At 38.5% G+C, this 19,128-nt stretch overlaps 1 protein-coding gene across 1 annotated transcript in view; it reads left to right on the top strand.

The window, feature by feature from the left end:
• The first annotated feature begins 310 nt into the window (after positions 1–310).
• nt5e (5'-nucleotidase, ecto (CD73)) overlaps positions 311–19,128 on the top strand; it is a 31,612-nt gene continuing 12,794 nt past the window's right edge. The window contains exons 1-3 of the mRNA XM_079830429.1: positions 311–649; positions 9,514–9,736; positions 18,357–18,545. Coding sequence (XP_079686555.1) covers positions 326–649; positions 9,514–9,736; positions 18,357–18,545 — 736 coding nt within the window. The 5' untranslated portion in view covers positions 311–325. The remainder of the gene's footprint in view (positions 650–9,513; positions 9,737–18,356; positions 18,546–19,128) is intronic.

Here is a 19,128-nt window from a genome sequence, read left to right on the forward strand (position 1 = left end):
AAATTCGTTTTTACAGTGTGGGGCAGTATCCTTAAAACGACATCATACCTTTTTTACTCCTAAATATAAGTACCTTAGAGTACAAATACGTACCTTAAGGTAGGCTACTACCATGAACCTTTTTGTGGTAAAAAAAAATATGTACAAAGATGTCCTTCCCCAGTGACAAGCTGTTGTACCCCTAAAGGTACAGTTTTGACACCCTTTTTCTGTGTGTGTACATGCAATTTTCTGTGAAATGGGACACCCGTGTGTTTACCCCGCCTCCGTGGACTGACTGAAGCGAGCCACTGATGAGACTCTCAGTTCAGCGACGGCAGAGAAGATGAGGAGACAGTGGCTCAGTTCAATATTCTTCATCTGGATTCACTGTCAGCTCTGCAGGACACAGTTTGAGCTGACTTTACTCCACACCAATGATGTCCACGCTCGAGTGGAGGAGACCACGAGTGCCTCGGGCAAATGCAGCAAAGCGCCTTGTTTCGCTGGAGTCGCTCGGAGGTTCACGAAGATTAAAGAAGTTCGTGCCCAGGAGAAAAATGTTCTGCTTCTGGACGCGGGCGACCAGTTCCAAGGCACCGTCTGGTTTAACTTTTACAAAGGCGCAGAAGCGGCGTATTTCATGAATAAACTCGGATACAATGCGATGGTAAGATTATGATTACGTCCACATTAATGAACTGGTTCAGCTTAGGGGAAATGGCTTGCATTTAAAGCATTCATTTGCATCGAACAGCCGCGGATTTATTTGGGACCGTTCAAAAACGCCTGGACGGAGTGCACGAGAATGGGTTTCAAAGTTTAAATATTTTCTCAACGCGACCTGTGTGTGAAAAATCAATATGTCCAGCAAATATTATTGAGCATGCCGTGAAAATGTAAATGAAATGCTGCATTTAACACATTAAAAATAAACAGTACACTCTTAAAAAAAAAAAAAAAAAAAAGGTTCTATATGGCACCAAAAATTGTTCTTGGCTCGTAATCATAGGGGAACCTTTTTTAGTGCTATATAGCACCAATTTTGGTGCTTCAGTGGTTCTTCAGCGGTTCTTCAGAGGTACTTCACCGGTTCTTTGACCCAGTTGCTATATAGCACCTCTGAAGAACTGCTGAAGCACCAAAATTGGTGCTATAAAGCACTAAAAAAGGTTCCCCTATGATTACGAGCCAAGAACCATTTTTGGTGCCATATAGAACCTTTTTTTTTTTTTTTTGAATGTAGGCTAATATTGTGAAATATGATTACAGTTTAAAAGAACAGATATATTGTAAAATGCATTTTATTCAAAGCTGAATTTTTAGCATAGTCTTCAGTGTCACACGATCCTTCAGAAATCATTCTAATATGATGATTTGCTGTCCAATACATATTTATTATTATTATCATCAATGTTGATAACAGTTTTTGCTGCTTAACATTTTTGTCAGAAACAATGATACACAAAAATTCAACTTTTATTCATCACGGATGCATTAAATTGATCAAAAGTAACAGTGAAGACATTGTTACTAAAAAATAATAACTGCAAATAAATGCTGTTAATTGATCATCAAATAATTTTGAAAGAAAGTATCACCATTTCCACAAAAATATTAGCACACCTGTTATCAACATTGATGATATAAGAATAATAAATGTTTATTGAGCAGCAAATCTTCATATATGAATGATTTGTGAAGGATTGATGATGCTCAAAATTCAGCTTTGATCACAGGAATAAATTACACGTTATTATATATTCACATAGAAAACTGTTATTTTAATTTTAATAACATTTTGCATTATGACATCTTTTACTGTATTTTTAATTGGTGAGCATTATAGACTTCTTTCAAAAACGTAATGTTTATTTAATGTTTCCAAACTTTTGCCAGGTACTGTTTTTCATATATTTAAAGAAAGTCACTATGCAAGTCATGGGGCCAAAAGCAACAGCTTCTAAAAGTGTGTGTGTTCATGCACTGGTAAAAATGATGCGTTGGATTTACTTAAAATATATATGCACCATTTTAAAGTAAACCCAACTTGGAATAATTTTACTTAAAATTTACAAGAAAACCTTTGTCATTTGTACTTAAATATTTGAGTTCACTCAACATTCTTTACTTAAAAATATATGTAACATGCAAGTATGTGCAAGTTGTGTTAACTTAACATTACTTAGTGGATTCTATCGTGTTACATATATTTTTAAGTAAAGAATGTTGAGTGAACTCCAATATTTAAGTACAAATAACAAAGGTTTTTTTGTTAATTTTAAGTAAAATGATTCCAAGTTGGGTTTACTTAAAAAGTGTGATGCAAAAATGATGCATATATTAAGTAAATCCAACACATCGTTTTTACCAGTGTGTTAAATTACTTCCAGTTCAGTTTTTTACGGGTTAACCATTCCTACATAACATCAAACTTCAGTTAGTTGCTCATCACAGTGACTCATTCATAGGTATCAAAAGTGTTGACAGGTTTTCCATCATTATAAGGCCAAAGGGATGTATTCCTCATATTATTATTGACGTAATGCAGAGCAGAAGTGGACAGAACGTGCTGGACAGGTGTCCATGAGCCACTGGAGTCTTCATTACAGTGGACAGAGCACCTGTTCAGGGGTCGTGGGACTCAAACTTGTGGAACATAAACAGAAAAGGTGTTTCCCAAATGTAGATTCCCGAATGGTATTATCACCCACTGTCAAAGAAAGTTTAGACATGGTTGGGTGAATTCTTCTATTCTCATTCTAAGATTCAATTACAGTGCTGTAGACGAGGAGTATATTAAACGGAGAGTGTTTGATGGCAAAAAGAGATCATTTTGGACACAAAGGCTGCGTCTGAAATCGCATGCTCTCTTGAGTAAGTAGGGGAGAGTGTATTCCTACAATCAGGAATGAGAGCTAGAGTGATGATACTCATACTATAGATTTGCTCATATAGCCCCTCTACCTTTCTGGAAGAAAGAAGCCACATGTGACCATTCCTTCCTCAAAAAACAAACAAACTATGAGCTATATAACCAGTATTGTGTAAGTTACTCTAAAAGTTCATTTAACTTAGTCCCTGTCTGTGTATAAATAAAATAAAGAAATTGCAATATTATGTTAAAGGAATTATTTGTATTACATTTTAATGAATGTTGCAATCGTCCCCTTTTATGGGGTCTGTTGCAACATTTGACTTTGTCTATTCAAGTAAATTGTATGTATATTATCATATGTACGTGTAAACCCTCCTGTTCGAACTGCCCGCTCAGGTTTGACAGGTTTGGGTTTAATGTATTAAAATGTTTAATCTCAGTCTCTGAGAAACAGAAGAAAATGCCAAAAGTGTTGCAAACATCCCCACTCTCCTCTAATTATTCTAAATACGTAATTACTTCATGACCGCTAAAAAAGTATGATCTATTTGTGACCCGTGCTGGCAAAATAAGTCGCAAAAATTAGCAAATGAGTTGTTATTTTCACATTCTCTATTAAAAAACAAAATGATGTATGATGTAAAAATCGAGTTAAAGTTTTCTCCTTAAAATCCCTGGTAATTAAAGGGATAGTTCACCCAAAAACGAAATGTTTATGTTTATCTGCTTCCCCTCAGGGCATCCAAGATGTAGGTGTGTTTGTTTCTTCAGTAGAACACAAATGAAGATTTTTAACTCAACCGTTGCAGTGTGATAGTCGTATAATGATGTCAATGGGGATATTTTAGAGTATGAGAGCAATGAGAGTAAAAACACACAGACATACGAATCCTTATTAAACCATGCGGCTCGTGGCGACACACATTGATGTCTTAAGACACCAAACCATCAGTTTCTGCGAGAAACCCAACAGTATTTATGTTATTTTTTACCTCTTATCAGGCGAATGTCATCTAGTTTTCCCAGCGCCATAACTTCCGGCGAATAAGGTCAAAATACTGGTGCGATCATAGATATATATACGTAGATGCCTCATTCGACCGATCCGCGCAGGCACTAATGAGGAATCTATGTATATATCTATGATCACGCCGGTATTTTACATGTATTTTGACCTTATTCGCCGGAAGTGATGGCGCGGGGACGGCTGATGCAGAGCCATAGAAAAAAATTAAATACATTTTTAAATATGGATATTTTTCTTACACAAACACGTCGATTCGCTTCAGAAGGCCTTTATCAACACCCCAGAGCCGCGTGGAGCAGTTATTTGACGGACAGATGCATTTTTTATGGACTTCAAAAACAGAGCAACTATTACTGCCATTATAATGCTTGGATTAGCCAGAACATTGTTAATATAACTCAGATTTTATTCGTCTGAAAGAAGAATGTCATTTACACCTCGGATGACTTGAGGGTGATTAAATCATGGGCTAATTTTCATTTTTGGCTGAACTATCCCTTTAAGACCTAATTTGGCACACAAAGTCAAAACCAAACATAGGAAAAATATATATTGTACTTTTTTTCCATGATACCCCAATTGTTTGATTTACATTAATGAGACAGCCTATATATATAGCCCTACTGTACCGCACAAATCTATAATGTCACACATCAGATGCTTTTCACCAACAGTTAACCAAATGTTAATTTAAGACCTAACAGATCATGTTTGCGTGAATACTCGCCAAGACAGATCATTTGAAATACTATAATTCTGTGTATATCGTCTTTGTGCATGCATCGGATCTGTCAGTCAGCGAGAGTGAGGTCGTTTTCATAAACAGGGGAAAGGTTCCCTTCTCAGAAAACATACAAATAAAGACACGTTTAGATGTTTAATTGTTATTTGGAGCAGTGGGATCGACCAAAATCAAAAATGTTCACTGGTTTTGGCTGTAGCTCGTGTGCATTCCGGTTCCTTTTGCCAGCACGGGTCACATATAGTACGTACTGGACATACTACATCTGCCATGTTGTCATTATCACATGACCTACCAGCATCAGTTGTGTCGCTTCACTGCCATTCACAAATCCTCTCCCGTGGCCTCATGGGATAGTAAAGTGCCGTAGTATGTACCCTTCAGGATCTCGCCGGAAGAAGTAGTTCATCTGGATACTTTTTGCCCTACTCGTTTATGAATACTGTGAATCCAGGCGTACTTCTTTTGTCACAAACTGTTTTTCGCCTACCATATAGCTAGTAGGGAAGAATGCGATTTCGGATGCAGCCATAAACTGCAACTGACTTCCAGCCATTACACATTATTGCACTTAATATTAACCAGTTTGACTTTATTTCTGTCATATGTCTACAAAAGTTCTTATTGAGAATTAACAGAGGTTTCGATTTTGATGATTTATGGAATGTTTCATTTCAAGTCACCATGATGGTGATCAGTGTTTGCTCTAGTTGGGCTCTTGACCCTGTACTTTTTATTATTATTTTTTCTCTGGCTGCTCCAAATTTGTGTTTGTAAAGCACATTTGTTATGGCAAAAGAAAATACTATACTTTACTAAAGTACTAAATTAATAAAACATTATTTAAAGAACCAGTCAATACTGCTGGTGAATCAGGCCACTACTTGATAATAATGTAAGTTCATCAAAAACATAACTGTTATGACCAGGGGCCTCATTTATAAAACTTTGCGTAGGATTTGCGTCAGAAGTGGTGTACGGATGAAACATAGGACGTGCGTACGCACAGAAATATTCGGATTTATAAAACCGTGCGCACGCACATCCTACGCAGTTTTCCCTTAATAAATCACAATCAATTCTAAATGAAGCGTAGCTTTTGCGGCTTCATGTCACGCTCATAGTTGCCCATAAATAGTCCGTGAAACGCCCACAAGTTAATATTCATTGATTTCGAAATCATGGCAAACAGGGAGAGGAAATCAAAAAAACGTAACTTCACTCAATGTGAAGTAGAAGTTATCGTTGGCGAGGTGGAAAAGAGGAGAAAAAAATGTGTTTTGGAGGGCACAGTGTGGGCATTACTAATGCTAAAAAGGCACTTGAGTGGCAAAAGGTTGCAGACGCCGTAAATGCTGTAGCCTCACAACCTCGGACCGTGGCCGAAGGGGGCAAGGGGACACCGGAGCTGAGCCCTCTTGATGAGAGACTGGCGGCAATTATTGGGGAATCCCTATTAATCCCTATCCCTTATCTACGTGGAAAGGGGAAATAGTTCAGTGCAAATGTAATGTCTTGCAGCTTTCTGAACGGTTAAGACATACGTTATTTTATCAAAAATAAAACTAAAGGCATATGCATGAATACCATGATTCCGTAGCTGATGAAGACATTTTTACTATGATAACGACTTTCCCCAGTGGACAATCAAATGTGGTGTCGCCATTTCTCATTTCACCCGTTTTTGTGCGTCCGCCTGGGTCAGAGCATGCGTGAAGGACCGCATATTTTCCCGTCAAGTTTGCTTTCTATGAATACCAATTATTGCGTAGAGAGTGGCGTACGCCTTCTTTTGTGCGTACGCAATGTTTATAAATGAGGCCCCAGGTCATAGTTTCTCTTGCCATAACATATGTGTTTTTTAAACACAAAGTTGCAGTATTGACTTCAACTCTGCTTCAGTGTTATTTTAACACCCTGTAGTGTGGACACATGTGGACACTTAACACTGGGGGTTTTGCTGTGTAAGAAAGTTGTGTTTTTCACTACCCCCATAATGTATCAACCAGAAAAATATGTTTTTATTAAACATTTATGGAGCAACAGATTTTTGTGTAAAAATAAATCATAAAAGTAGCGTTCAATTAAAAATCATATAAATGTATGAGGTGGCAAGGACCCCACAGACACACGGGGTAAAACCTGCATGGGGCAAAAGACACACAGTATTGATACAAATATTTTTAATAATGTCCAAGTTAATACTTGTTCAAAACAATCACTTTAGCAAAGTTTGCACTATTTTCGGTTTAATCAAATAAAATAATGTCAAATAAAATAAGTAATTTTCAAAATATATTTTATTATATCACGTGAGTAATTCATATTTTTAACTATGATGTTTTCATTATAAATATGGTGATTATCTCTAAGGTGGACACCCAATTTGATATATAGTCATGGTCAGAATTATTGGCACCCCTGGTAAATATGATCAAAAATTGGTGTAAAAATAAATCTGCATTGTTTATCCTTTTGATATTTCATTAAAACATGTGTGTGTGTGTGTATCGTCCGAATGCACGAGAGGAGGAGAGTTTGAGTGGACAAAGACTCTCAAGATCACAGCTGGAGAATCACAGAGATTAGTCGAAGCTTGGGTTAGAAAGACTAGAACAATGATCAAACATCTCCTACATACCCACATGTTGTTTGGGAGGGTTTGAAGAACAATCCTCCTCGCTCATCCAGAAACAAACTCCAGCAGATTCAGTGTCAGACACGACTGGAGCTTCAGACGGGACCTGGTTCTGTGGTCAGATGAAGCTAAAAAAAGAGCTTTTTAGCACAAACACACCAGATGGCTTTTGTGCAAACAGGGATAAAAGTCCCCCATGCCCTCGGTTAAAGGGTTAGTTCACCCAAAAATGAAAATAATGTCATTTATTCCTCACCCTCATGCCGTTCCACACCCGTAAGACCTCCGTTCATCTTCTGAACACAAATGAAGATATTTTTGTTGAAATCTGAAGGCTCAGTGAGTCCTCTATCACTCAAAAAAAAAAAAACGGCTATATGGCACCAAAAAGGGTTCTTGGCTCGTAATCATAGGGGAACCTTTTTTATGCTATATAGCACCAATTTTGGTGCTTCAGTGGTTCTTCAGCAGTTCTTCTATGACTTCACCTCTACATTAATGGATCTTGAGAGTGTAAATTGCTTTGCTCTCTATGGAGGACTCACTGAGCCTTCAGATTTCAACACAAATATCTTCATTTGTGTTCTGAAGATGAACGGAGGTCTTACGGGTGTGGAACGGCATGAGGGTGAGGAATAAATTACATTATTTAAATTTTTGGGTGAACTAACCCTTTAAATACTCCGCTGGATCTTTAATGTTGAGGGTCTGTTTTTTTGCTGGAGGTCCTGGACATCTTGTTCAGATTCATGGTATCATGGATTCTAGCACATACCAACAGATAAAAAAATCAAAACCTGACGCTTCAGCTGGAAATCTGATAATGGGCCGTGGTTGGATCTTCCATCAGGTCAATGATCCAAAACAAACATCAAAATCAACACAAAAATGTGTGACTGAGCACAAAATGAAGCTTCTGCCATGGCCATCCCTGTTCCTGAGCTGAACCCTATAGAGAATGAGGGATGAGCTGAAGAGAAGAGCTGGAATCTGAAGGATCTGGAGGGATTCTGGATGAAGGAATGATCTCTGATCTCCAAACTCATCAGACATTACAGAAGAAGACTCAGAGCTGGTATCCTCGGGAAAGGACTTTGCAATAATTGGGTGACAATAAGAGAAAAAACATTTATTTCATCATGAGATTTTCCCCCATTTTCAATTGTTTCACTTCAATAAAAGGTTCGTTTTTTTGCAATAAAAAAAAAAAAAAAAGATCAAAAGGATAAACAATGGAGATTTATTTTAACAGGCGTCTTGTTCTTTTACCAAGGAAGGGTGCCAATAATTCTGACCATGCACGTTATTTCCCATCTGAATCTAATCATCTCAACACATGTTAAAGTCAGCGGCTGTTTATTATCATGTTAATTATTGTGTCTTTCACCCCAACAGCAGATGCACATTTTACCCCAAATACCATATGTATATATTCTTCTGTTATCGAAAAACTGTTGCTTTATTTACCTTGAACAAAACTGAAAATCCTTAACAAGACCTTTGTCTCAAAATATAGATATTCATTTTACAGTTTCTCATTTCATACATAAATCGACAACCTATCAAAAAAACATGGAATATTAGATCAAAAGCATCACGAAGAGGCGAAAAATCACGAAAAGTGATGTAAAGTTCAAAGCTAAGTATTTCAGGCACTTTTCGTGATTTTTTCGAGCTCTTCGTGACCGATCATTTCCTGTATTCCTCAACTGTAAGTCGCTTTGGAAAAAAGCGTCTGCTAAATGCATAAATGTAAAAGTGTTTGTTAGCAAAAGTGTTGAGCTGAATTTGTGTGCCATCGAGTGGTTTAAAAGAGAATAAAGTCAAATGTGCCTTTAACCCCAATTCGCCTTCCATTGTCCCCTAAATATGTTCACATTTAAATGCATAAATTGTAAAGAAGTTACAGTAAAATTTTTATTTTAACATTTTCTAATTTTAGAGGATTCTTTTGGAAAATTACATTGGAAATCTAGAGTAAAACTTGCAAAATCTTTACTTTTAATGTCTACACAAGTTTGTCTTGACATTATTTGACTCAACACCTTGCAGAAAACTATTAGATGTGCATAGAAAATGTTCAACGCTGTTTTAACCTGTCCTTGCCTCACTGCAGTTACACAATCAAAAACAGTTTGAATTACTGGTGCATGCATACAAACTGTACAAAAAATATAAATACTAACATGTGTCTTTAAGCTGATGTTCATGACAAATATATGACATTGTTTGTGTGTGTGATGCTTTAGGCCTTAGGAAACCATGAGTTTGACAATGGAGTGGAAGGCCTCGTGAAACCTTTCCTTCAGGAAGTGAACTGCTCTGTTCTTAGCGCAAATATTAAAGCCGATCAGACAATTGCTCCTCGGATCAGCGGCTACTTTCTCCCATATAAAATCTTCAATTTTACCTCAGAGAAAGTCGGTGTCATTGGCTACACATCAGTGGAGACCCCTGCTCTGTCTCTACCAGGTGAGATACTTTATTACACTCCATTATATCACAATGCACTCTTAAAAACATCTCAAATTGCCCGTGTTTACGAAGGAGAAACAAATGTTTCCAAAACCAGCATGTTGACGGTTTGTTATTAAGTATACAGGTCAAATGTGCAAATAGCAACTATATTCTATTTACACAATTTGATTTGCATCAAGACCAGCATACACACACACACATACAAGACAAACATTAAAACTCCTAAAACAACACCAGACCGCCGCAGCACACATGTCTATCTACTTCCCAAAACCGAATCAAACAAAGAAACCGCAGTAGGAATAAATTAATGTTTGTACCTGTTGCTTCTACCAGTGGGAAATCGAAATCTAAGTCTTGAAGGTAGAAAATTAAACTCAGACTGTAGGGGATGGGAGTTATTCATTAAAACGGATTGGGCTTTCCTTACGACCTGACAATTATACACATCAGTAGTGTGGCTCTGATGAGCTCCTATATTTTTACTACTGGTATTGACTATTTTTGTACCCTAAACCAAAAATGTAACAACACGTCAATTCTACGTGGACCTCAAGCGCTGTGATTGGTCTGCCAGAACCCTCCCTCAGGTCAATCAATAAATCTGCTATAGGAGTGTGTGTGTGTCCAGAAATGGGATGATAGTTATATCCATAGAACTGCTATATTACAATATTCTGTAGTCCAGAGATTCTTTATGCTAGTGAATAAATACATAGATCCGCTGTGAGTGTGTGTGTGTGTGAGCTCTTGATGGTCTAAGCGTACCAGAGGTTCTGGGTTCTAATCCACCATTGTATAATTAATTTATTTTCTAATTAAAGCCAAAGATGTTAATCAGTGATTGTATATCAATTGCACGAGCCACTGATACTGAAAACAGCGCCACAAGATCTGCACGATTTCAAAAACGCATTCCAGCGCCAGATCGCCTCTTATTTAACTCTACTTATCAACTAGAGATGCTTAATTTGTATTACATACAACAACTCAAGCTGCAAGAACGGTCGCTGCTGCTGCCATAGATATACATAATAAAGGCTAGATAAAGTCTCGTCCGCGCTGCTGGCCAATGGAGGTCGACGTCCGCATCTGGCGGCCATCTTGTCACAGTCAGCTCGCTCACTCGTTGTTTTAATGGTGCTTGCACTTTTTAAATAACCATAACTTGCTCAATTTTCTACCGATTTTCAAATTGTTTGGTTTGTTATAAACGTCAGTCATGTAGTTATGACACTGCATACTTATGAATGATTATTCATAATTTGTTCAAGCATCCATAATTATAGCCACGTTAATAACGTTTGTAAGAAATCAAACCATTTGTAAATCCGTCAAGATTTCAGCGAGATAAGAGTATTTGTGTTCAGATCACTCGCCTTACATCAGGATCCACAGAGCCCTGCCTGTGACAAGATGGCCGCCGGTGATGACGTTAGAGACTCCGCCGTAAGACATCTAGCCTTTATTATGGATATCTACGGTCATTTTGCGCCGCCATGTTTCTACAGTGGCCCTAAACGGACAAACTGCTTTACAGAGCGCTAGTCACTCTTCGCTGTCTCAGACGACGGCATCTTTGTCCTGTGTTGGCCACCGTAGCTTCTCTATGTGCTTTGCAAGGGAGGGTTGAGCTGTTGCAATTCACAACCTCACCACTAGATGCCATTAAAATTTACACACTGCACCTTTATTATGTATATCTATGGCTGCTGATACTCCCACACAACAAGCTGCTTCTTCTTCGGCTTTTGCTTGATATACTGTGGGTTACACCATCAACATGCCTGTGGACACTGCCTACGAGCGGTCTGCATGTGTAATTGCACATTGACACGGACAACAACGCAGAAGTATAAATGAAAACCGACGCGTAACTTGCGCCGTAGAGGATACTGCGCAGAAGTATAAATCAGCCTTTATAAAACAAGGTCATCAATGACCTATCAATATTAAACTTAAGGAACATGCCACGTTTTTTCAAAATAGGCTAATTTCCCACCACCTCTAGAGTTAAACAGTTGAGTTTGACCGTTTTCGAATCCATTCAGTCGATCTCTGGGTCTAGCGGTAGCACTTTTAGCATAGCTTAGCATAGATCATTGAATCTGATTAGACCGTTAGCATCTCGCTCAAAAATGACCAAAGAGTTTCGATATTTTTCCTATTTAAAACTTGACTCTTCTGTAGTTACATCGGCGGAAAATGAAAAGTTGTGATTTTCTTGGCCGATAAGTCTAGGAACTATTCTCTCATTCCCGCGTGATAATCAAGAGCTTTGAGCCGTACCATGAGTGCAGCGGCGCAATGATATTACACAGCGCCTGAAAATAGGCTAACATCCGTCAAACAGTACATCCGAAACAACCTTTTAAACTCGAAATTGATCCAGTTCTTAGACTGTCTGATTAGAGTTTTTCCCCTCTTTAGGGCTGAACGATACAGTGGGATCAGTTGGACACAACTGTCTCCAATAAACAATGGTTCACATCACCCGTGATTAATATTGGTGCATCAGGAGAGATAAGTTACAATCTCTGGGTTACTCTCTGCGGCTTTATCTGCATTAGCTCTGGGATCAATGTAAACAACAGTAACAAATATTTGATGAAACTCGCGTGGTAGATATAAGGGGTGTAACGATACCGACAGCAGTCCAACATCTTGAGTACATAGTCTTTCTCTCACAATAACATTCTTGTAGTACCTTTGATTCACATAGAGGCAAACTCTTCCTGCCCTCCACATCTCTATCCAGACGAACAGGGGCTCTGGTCATGTCCGAGTCTGAGTCTCTGTCAGAGAGCCAATAGATATGCATCTCTGAGCTCTTGCTGGAACCGCACTTGAGCTTGCAACACATCCGTTTTATTCCAAAGAGATTGTAAATTCAGTAGAATAACAGATGGTTGGGGAATACGGGAGAGAGATTGTTTCCTCAGCCTTACACGAACTCCACCTCGCTTACCGTGTTTTCTGAGTCTCCGTGGATAATCAGCCGTCGGTTTACTCTCTCCACACCGCAGGTCTTTATGACAGTTCAAGTTGGGAAAAACAAGATCAGGTGGCTTGTTAACCTGAGGGATATTCTGCTGCTGTAGAAAATCTCTACTGTATCTGATTATTGGTTGATTAGACCAAGAGTTCGCCAAAAAACACGCCCTCCACAAAAACAGAAAAGCCATCAGCTCCATGTTTCTCTCCCAAAATCATGCATCCAGGGCTCCAGACTAACTTTTTTCACTAGGAGCAAAATCGCCCCCAACTGAAAATTTTAGGGGCATAACCAGAAAATTTAGTAAATCAACATGCTAACCAAATCTACTAATTTCCACTGTATTACTAATAGGGATGGGTATCGTTAAGGTTATAACGGTATTACTACTCTTACCCATACTGCTTATCGATCCGGTACTTTAACGGTATTCTTATCAGTTCTTTTTATTATAGCCTACTGTTTGTTTGTTTTTTAATGAAAAAAAAAACAATTAACATGGCTTTATTATCTGAAAAGTAAAATATCTATAGCAAAAGAAACCGCAATGTTTGAACAAAAATATAAATCATCTATGTGTAAATGGACCAGTGTGCAGGCATTCGGAAGGTCTGCTAACATTAATATGACTTAGAAAGAACAAACCTACAAAGAAATCTAATAAAGTAATGAAATGTAAAATAACACTGCATAGTTTTCACTGTATAAATTGATAGATTAATGCTTATAAAAGCTAAAGTTATTAATTCAAGAGATGTGAATATTTGCCTTTTGTTCGATTCGAATGAATGGCTCAATCGTCAGCAGGTTTATTAGACGCTGCCCCTTTAAGACCGAATGCAGAACTAATAATATCATATTCTCCTATTTCTCCAAACTATTTACGCCCATTTAAGATATAAACTGTTAAAGTAACTACTCTCCAATCCGGTCATTTTGACACAGGCTATTTTGTTTATTTGATGTTTTGATGGCACACGAAGCCTAAAATATAAAGTGCAAGCCGGTCCATTTCGCAGCACACACACATAAGCCGCCTTGAAGTTGAAAACAGTGTCTCTTGCGCGGATTATTGTGCATTTAATAGCTCTTTATTATCAAACACATCCCGCAGTTTAGCAACAGTAGAGACTGCAGTTTACAACAATCACTGAATCTGACGTTTAGTTTAGGTTTAGGGAGAAATGACAGCGCAGCTGTGAAAGGAAGGATGAGCTCGACGGAACACGGCTATAGGAATAGTTTTACCTCATATCATCTTTTTTATACCCTTGGAAGCCGAAATCGGAAATAAAATTAGATTAATATCACAGCACATCCCTAAAGTTTAAGCAGACTAAACTTTTGTTTAATCGTCACTCATTAAGCTGACTGTGGTGTTGACACTGTTCTAGTGGTTTTTGGATATTTTAAGCCATAAATCTTACATATTGTGCCTTTAAATTCTTGAAATTAATTGTTTTATAAGCACAGTTGGTATAATTCTTATTGTAAAGGTACTCATTTGTATAATATTACTCTATCTCTAGCTAAATTTCAAAGTCAAAGAGTACTTTTTCAGTCGAATTTGATTAATTTTTCAGTTACAAATTAAGAGCATCCTAAAGTAAGTGACCTAACAACTATTGTTCAGTTATGTGGATTATTTTGTTATAAATGAGTTTTCTGCGAGTAAATTTCAGTTGGAAAATTCACGACTCTGTGTGTGTATGTAATCTAATAGGCTCCTCCCCTATTTTCAAATCATAAACGACCACATCGAATACATTTGTTTGTTCATTTATTCATATAGCACCTTACAGGCTACACAGTAGTCCCAATGTTCTGTACATTACAATGGAGAATAAAAGAAACAAGACATAAAAACATCCATATACTAGCCAAAAATATTAAAATGCCAGAGAGCACAAATATGATCTTAAAGGGTTAGTTCACCCAAAAATGAAATTTCTTCCATTAATGACTCACCCCAATGTTGTTCCACACCCGTAAGACCTCCTTTCATCCTCGGACACAGTTTAAGATATTTTAGATTTAGTCCGAGGGCTTTCAGTCCTTTGAATGTAAGTGTATGCACACTTTGCTGTCCACGTCCAGAAAGGTAATGAAAACATCATCAAAGTAGTCCATATGTGACATCATTTGGTTAGTTAGACTCTTTTGAAGCGTCGACAATACATTTTGGTCCAAAAATAACAAAAACTAAGACTTTATTAAGCATTGTCTTCTCTTCCGGCTTTGTTTGAATCCGCGTTCATGATGCCACAGTGACTCTGCAGACGTAAGACGCTGTGACGTGTTATCTGGTGCGACAGAGCTTCGTTTGTAGTCTGAGGGAGACGGACGCTGTAAACAAGCTGTTCTACATTGTTTGTATTGCTATATTTTTTTTTAAATGGTGCGTAAGTGTGCATGTCCCGGATGCCCTAATCGCCAAAGATAACCAGATAACACGTCACAGCGTCTTACGTCTGCAGAGTCACTGTGGCATCGTGAACGCGGATTCAAAATAAAACTAGAGAAGACAATGCTTAATAAAGTCTTAGTTTTTGTTATTTTTGGACCAAAATGTATTGTCGACGCTTCAAAAGAGTCTAACTAACCAAATGATGTCACATATGGACTACTTTGATGATGTTTTCATTACCTTTCTGGACGTGGACAGCAAAGTGTGCATACACTTACATTCACAGGACTGAAAGCCCTCGGACTAAATCTAAAATATCTTAAACTGTGTTCGAGGATGAACGGAGGTCTTACGGGTGTGGAACAACATTGGGGTGAGTCATTAATGGAAGAAATTTCATTTTTGGGTGAACTAACCGTTTAAAGGTGAACTATGTAGGATTTTTGCAGTAAAATATCCAGAAACCACTAGGCCAGTGTTATATATTTTGTTCAGTTGAGTACTTAGAATATCCCAAATGTTTCCAACTATTTGTAAATCGTGAGAAATTGCTATTTTAACCGAGGAACTGGGACGTGTGAGCTATGCGTGTGAGGGAGTCGCCTGTCGATTGAGTCATATCTGCGTTAATCTCGGTTTCCGGTTTTATTCAGTGAAACGCTTTACGCCGCATTCACACGGGGCTTCGGCGTCAACGCTTGACGGAGGGCGTGGCTGAAGCTTGGTGCCTGACGCGACCGTCATAGTGACAACAGCTAATCACATTACTTGCCGCTTGGACCACAACACAACACAAAAAAGCGCCTTTTTTGACAGCTAGTCTGTGAGACTATTTTGTGTATGAAAACTGATCACTTTAATATTTGATTCCTCATTTGGCTGGGGGATAGCGCCTATTTGAACCACACATGATATGATATGATATGCTGCCTGTCATTCAATGATAAACAGAGTACACGGACGGAATACAAGCATGATACATTCCAGATTCTCCAACCGTCTCTGCCACCTCCTTCCAGGCCTGGTCTCTCCAGTTTGTGTCCCGGTATGTAAATAATGATTGGTAGTAAAGGACCGGGTGATTACCCACCGCAATTATTAGCTTTTCCTCCATTTTAGATCGTTCTTTACTCTTCATTCACTCTTCATTCACCGGTGTTTTAAACGAACGCGATTGGCTAGCGTCTGCTCTAGGATATTTGCATAGGGTGATCTGATTGGATGACGCCTGCGTTGGCGCTTGAAAAGTTGAGAAATCTTCAACTTTTGCCGCTTGCAACGCGAGTGAAGCGCCGCGACGGAACCCACAATTCAGTTCGGCAACGCATGACGTCACCCATTCAAAGTAAACGAGAAGCGTTGACGCCGACGCCCCGTGTGAATGCGGCGTTACTCTCACTGCAGTGTGAACAAGTGTCAGAGCAGCCGCTGAGAGAACGTCATAACTTCCTTTTCAACACACTCAGATGTATCTAATACGATAAACAGTTGCGTTACCTCATACTCATGACTGGAAAAGAGGAAGTGGCGCCGGTGACCGTGTCATAATAAAAGTCCCGCCGGCGATTATGCCATAATAACAGTCCCGCTCTTCAATCGCTCCTGCGGCCTTGCTCAGCTCCACAACACTCATCCTGCTCTGCTTCACTACAGTAATGTTAATAATCACATCCATGAACATGATTTCTGCCCGAGTCCTATCCTGACTGTTTTCCACCGGCTGTGAGGTGAAGACCACATGTCCCAAGATTCTGCGCTCAAACGTGGCGTCATCAAACTACGCCTTTGTTTTGAACAGGCGACCTCTAGTGGACGGAGAAGTTACATAGTGTAGCTTTAAAGGGTCCTTAAAGACATTTAAAGTTAAGGAAGAGTTAACATCCAGTGGCAGATTATTCCACAGTCGTGAATCAGCGACAGAAAAAGCACGATCACCCTTCAGTTTGAGCCGTGCACGAGTGAGAGTTAGGAGGAACTTATTTCGATGATCTTAGTGATATGCTTGGACTGTGGGGCTTAAAAAGCTCAGATAAGTATTCTGGCGCCATTCCGTGAAGTGCTTTAAAAACATATATCAAAATCTTGCACTGTATCCTAAAAGAGACAACAAGGGAGTAACATGATCCCCTTTCCTAGCATTCATTTACAACCTTTCAGCACCAGCTGCAAGCGAGCCACATGTTTCGAGACAGGACAAAATATAGCCAACTTTTTCCAGGTCCCTGGCTGGAAGAATGGGTTTCAGTTAGACTATTGCCCTTAAAGGGTTAGTTCACCCAAAAAGGAAAATTCTGTCATTAATTACTTTAGGTACTAAAGACGTCATTACAAAGTCCATCTCACTACAGTAGTTCTAAAATAACTTTATGAATCGGCGACAATAGTTTTTGTGCGCAAAAAAACCCTAAATAACGACTTACATAGTGATGACGATTTCAAAACACGGCCTCATGAAGCTTCGAGGCGTTATGAATCAGTGAGTCGAATCATGATTCGGATCGCGTGTCAAACTGCTGAAATTTGGCGATTCAAACTGCTGAATCGACTCACTGATTCATAACGCTTCGAAGCTTCATGAGGCCGTGTTTTGAAATCGTCATCACTATATAAGTCGTTATTTAGGGTTTATTTGCGCACAAAAACTATTGTCTCCGATTCATACAGTTATTGTAGAACCACTGTAGTGAGATGGACTTTGTAACGACGTCTTTAGTGCCTTTTAAGGGTCTTGAGAGTGTAAAGTGCCATTGAGCCAATGGAGATTTACACTAAAATATCTTCATTTGTGTCTGAAGATGAACGGAGGTCTGACGGGTGTCGAACGACATGAGGGTAAGAAATTAATGACAGAATTTTCATTTTTGGGTGAACTAACCCTTTAAATAAACAAAGCAAGTATGATCCAGATTGGCTACTCTAGGATGCTATGCGGCCTTATATCATACACATAAAGAAATACACTGACACACACATGCACATACACAGGCTAGTTGTTTTTGCAGAATGGAAGGGCTTTAATCTCCTCTTCCAACCCCATGTTTAGTCTCTTAGTGCTGCAAACATCCTCTAATCCAGATCATATCAGTTGATCACTTTCACTAGAGAGTGACTGATCTGCTCAGTGGCACGTTTAAATGGATTATGGTGGATGGACACAGGTTATTACCTGCCGTAATATGATGGTGTTTTTCCAAATGTTTATGGTTTTGCAGGCCCCCATCTCCAGTTTGAGGATGAGGTTACTGCTTTACAGCTTCAAGTGGATAAACTCACTGCTCTGGGTGTTAATAAGATCATTGCCCTGGGACATTCTGGCTTCGAAGTGGACAAAAAGATCGCGAAGAAAGTTCGGGGAGTGGATGTTGTGATTGGAGGGCACACCAATACATTCTTGTTCACAGGTGTGTATTATATGAATGTGCATGAGTTATATGTATGTGCTTTTCACTACTCCCTAAGTGTATGATTGCAGAAAAAATATATTTATGTTTGTATTGAACGTTTCTTCTTAGTTTTTTTTAATCAGTTACATACATTTGGGTTTATGTTACATCACGTGTTGCTTAATGAATGTTTAGCACATTATTTTAGAGTCCCCATGATGGTGTTTTGTATTTGTGTGTATGTGCATCTTCTCTATATTAATATGAGCCTCAGCTTGTGGAAAAATAATTGTGGTGAACTTTGAAGTATATTACAGTTTTCAGTATATTACAAAGCTTTACAAATGTTAGTACTTTAGTGAAATGGACTAATCAAATTTTTTTACCATAAATTTAAGTCCTAAAAACTAAAAGGTTACTACTGTATTTTTACAGTAAAGTACTGGGAACTAGAGCTGATGTTTTTTACCGTTAATTGCTAATTTTCTTTTTTTTGTCATAAATTTAAGTCCTGTAAAACATAAAATGTTGCTACCGCATTTTTTTTACTGTAAAATACTGGCAACCACAGCTGATGTTTTTTTACTGTAAATTTCACAGG

The sequence above is a fragment of the Gobio gobio genome (genome assembly GCF_949357685.1).
Source record: "Gobio gobio genome assembly, chromosome: 12".
In the NCBI taxonomy this organism is placed as follows: domain Eukaryota; kingdom Metazoa; phylum Chordata; class Actinopteri; order Cypriniformes; family Gobionidae; genus Gobio; species Gobio gobio.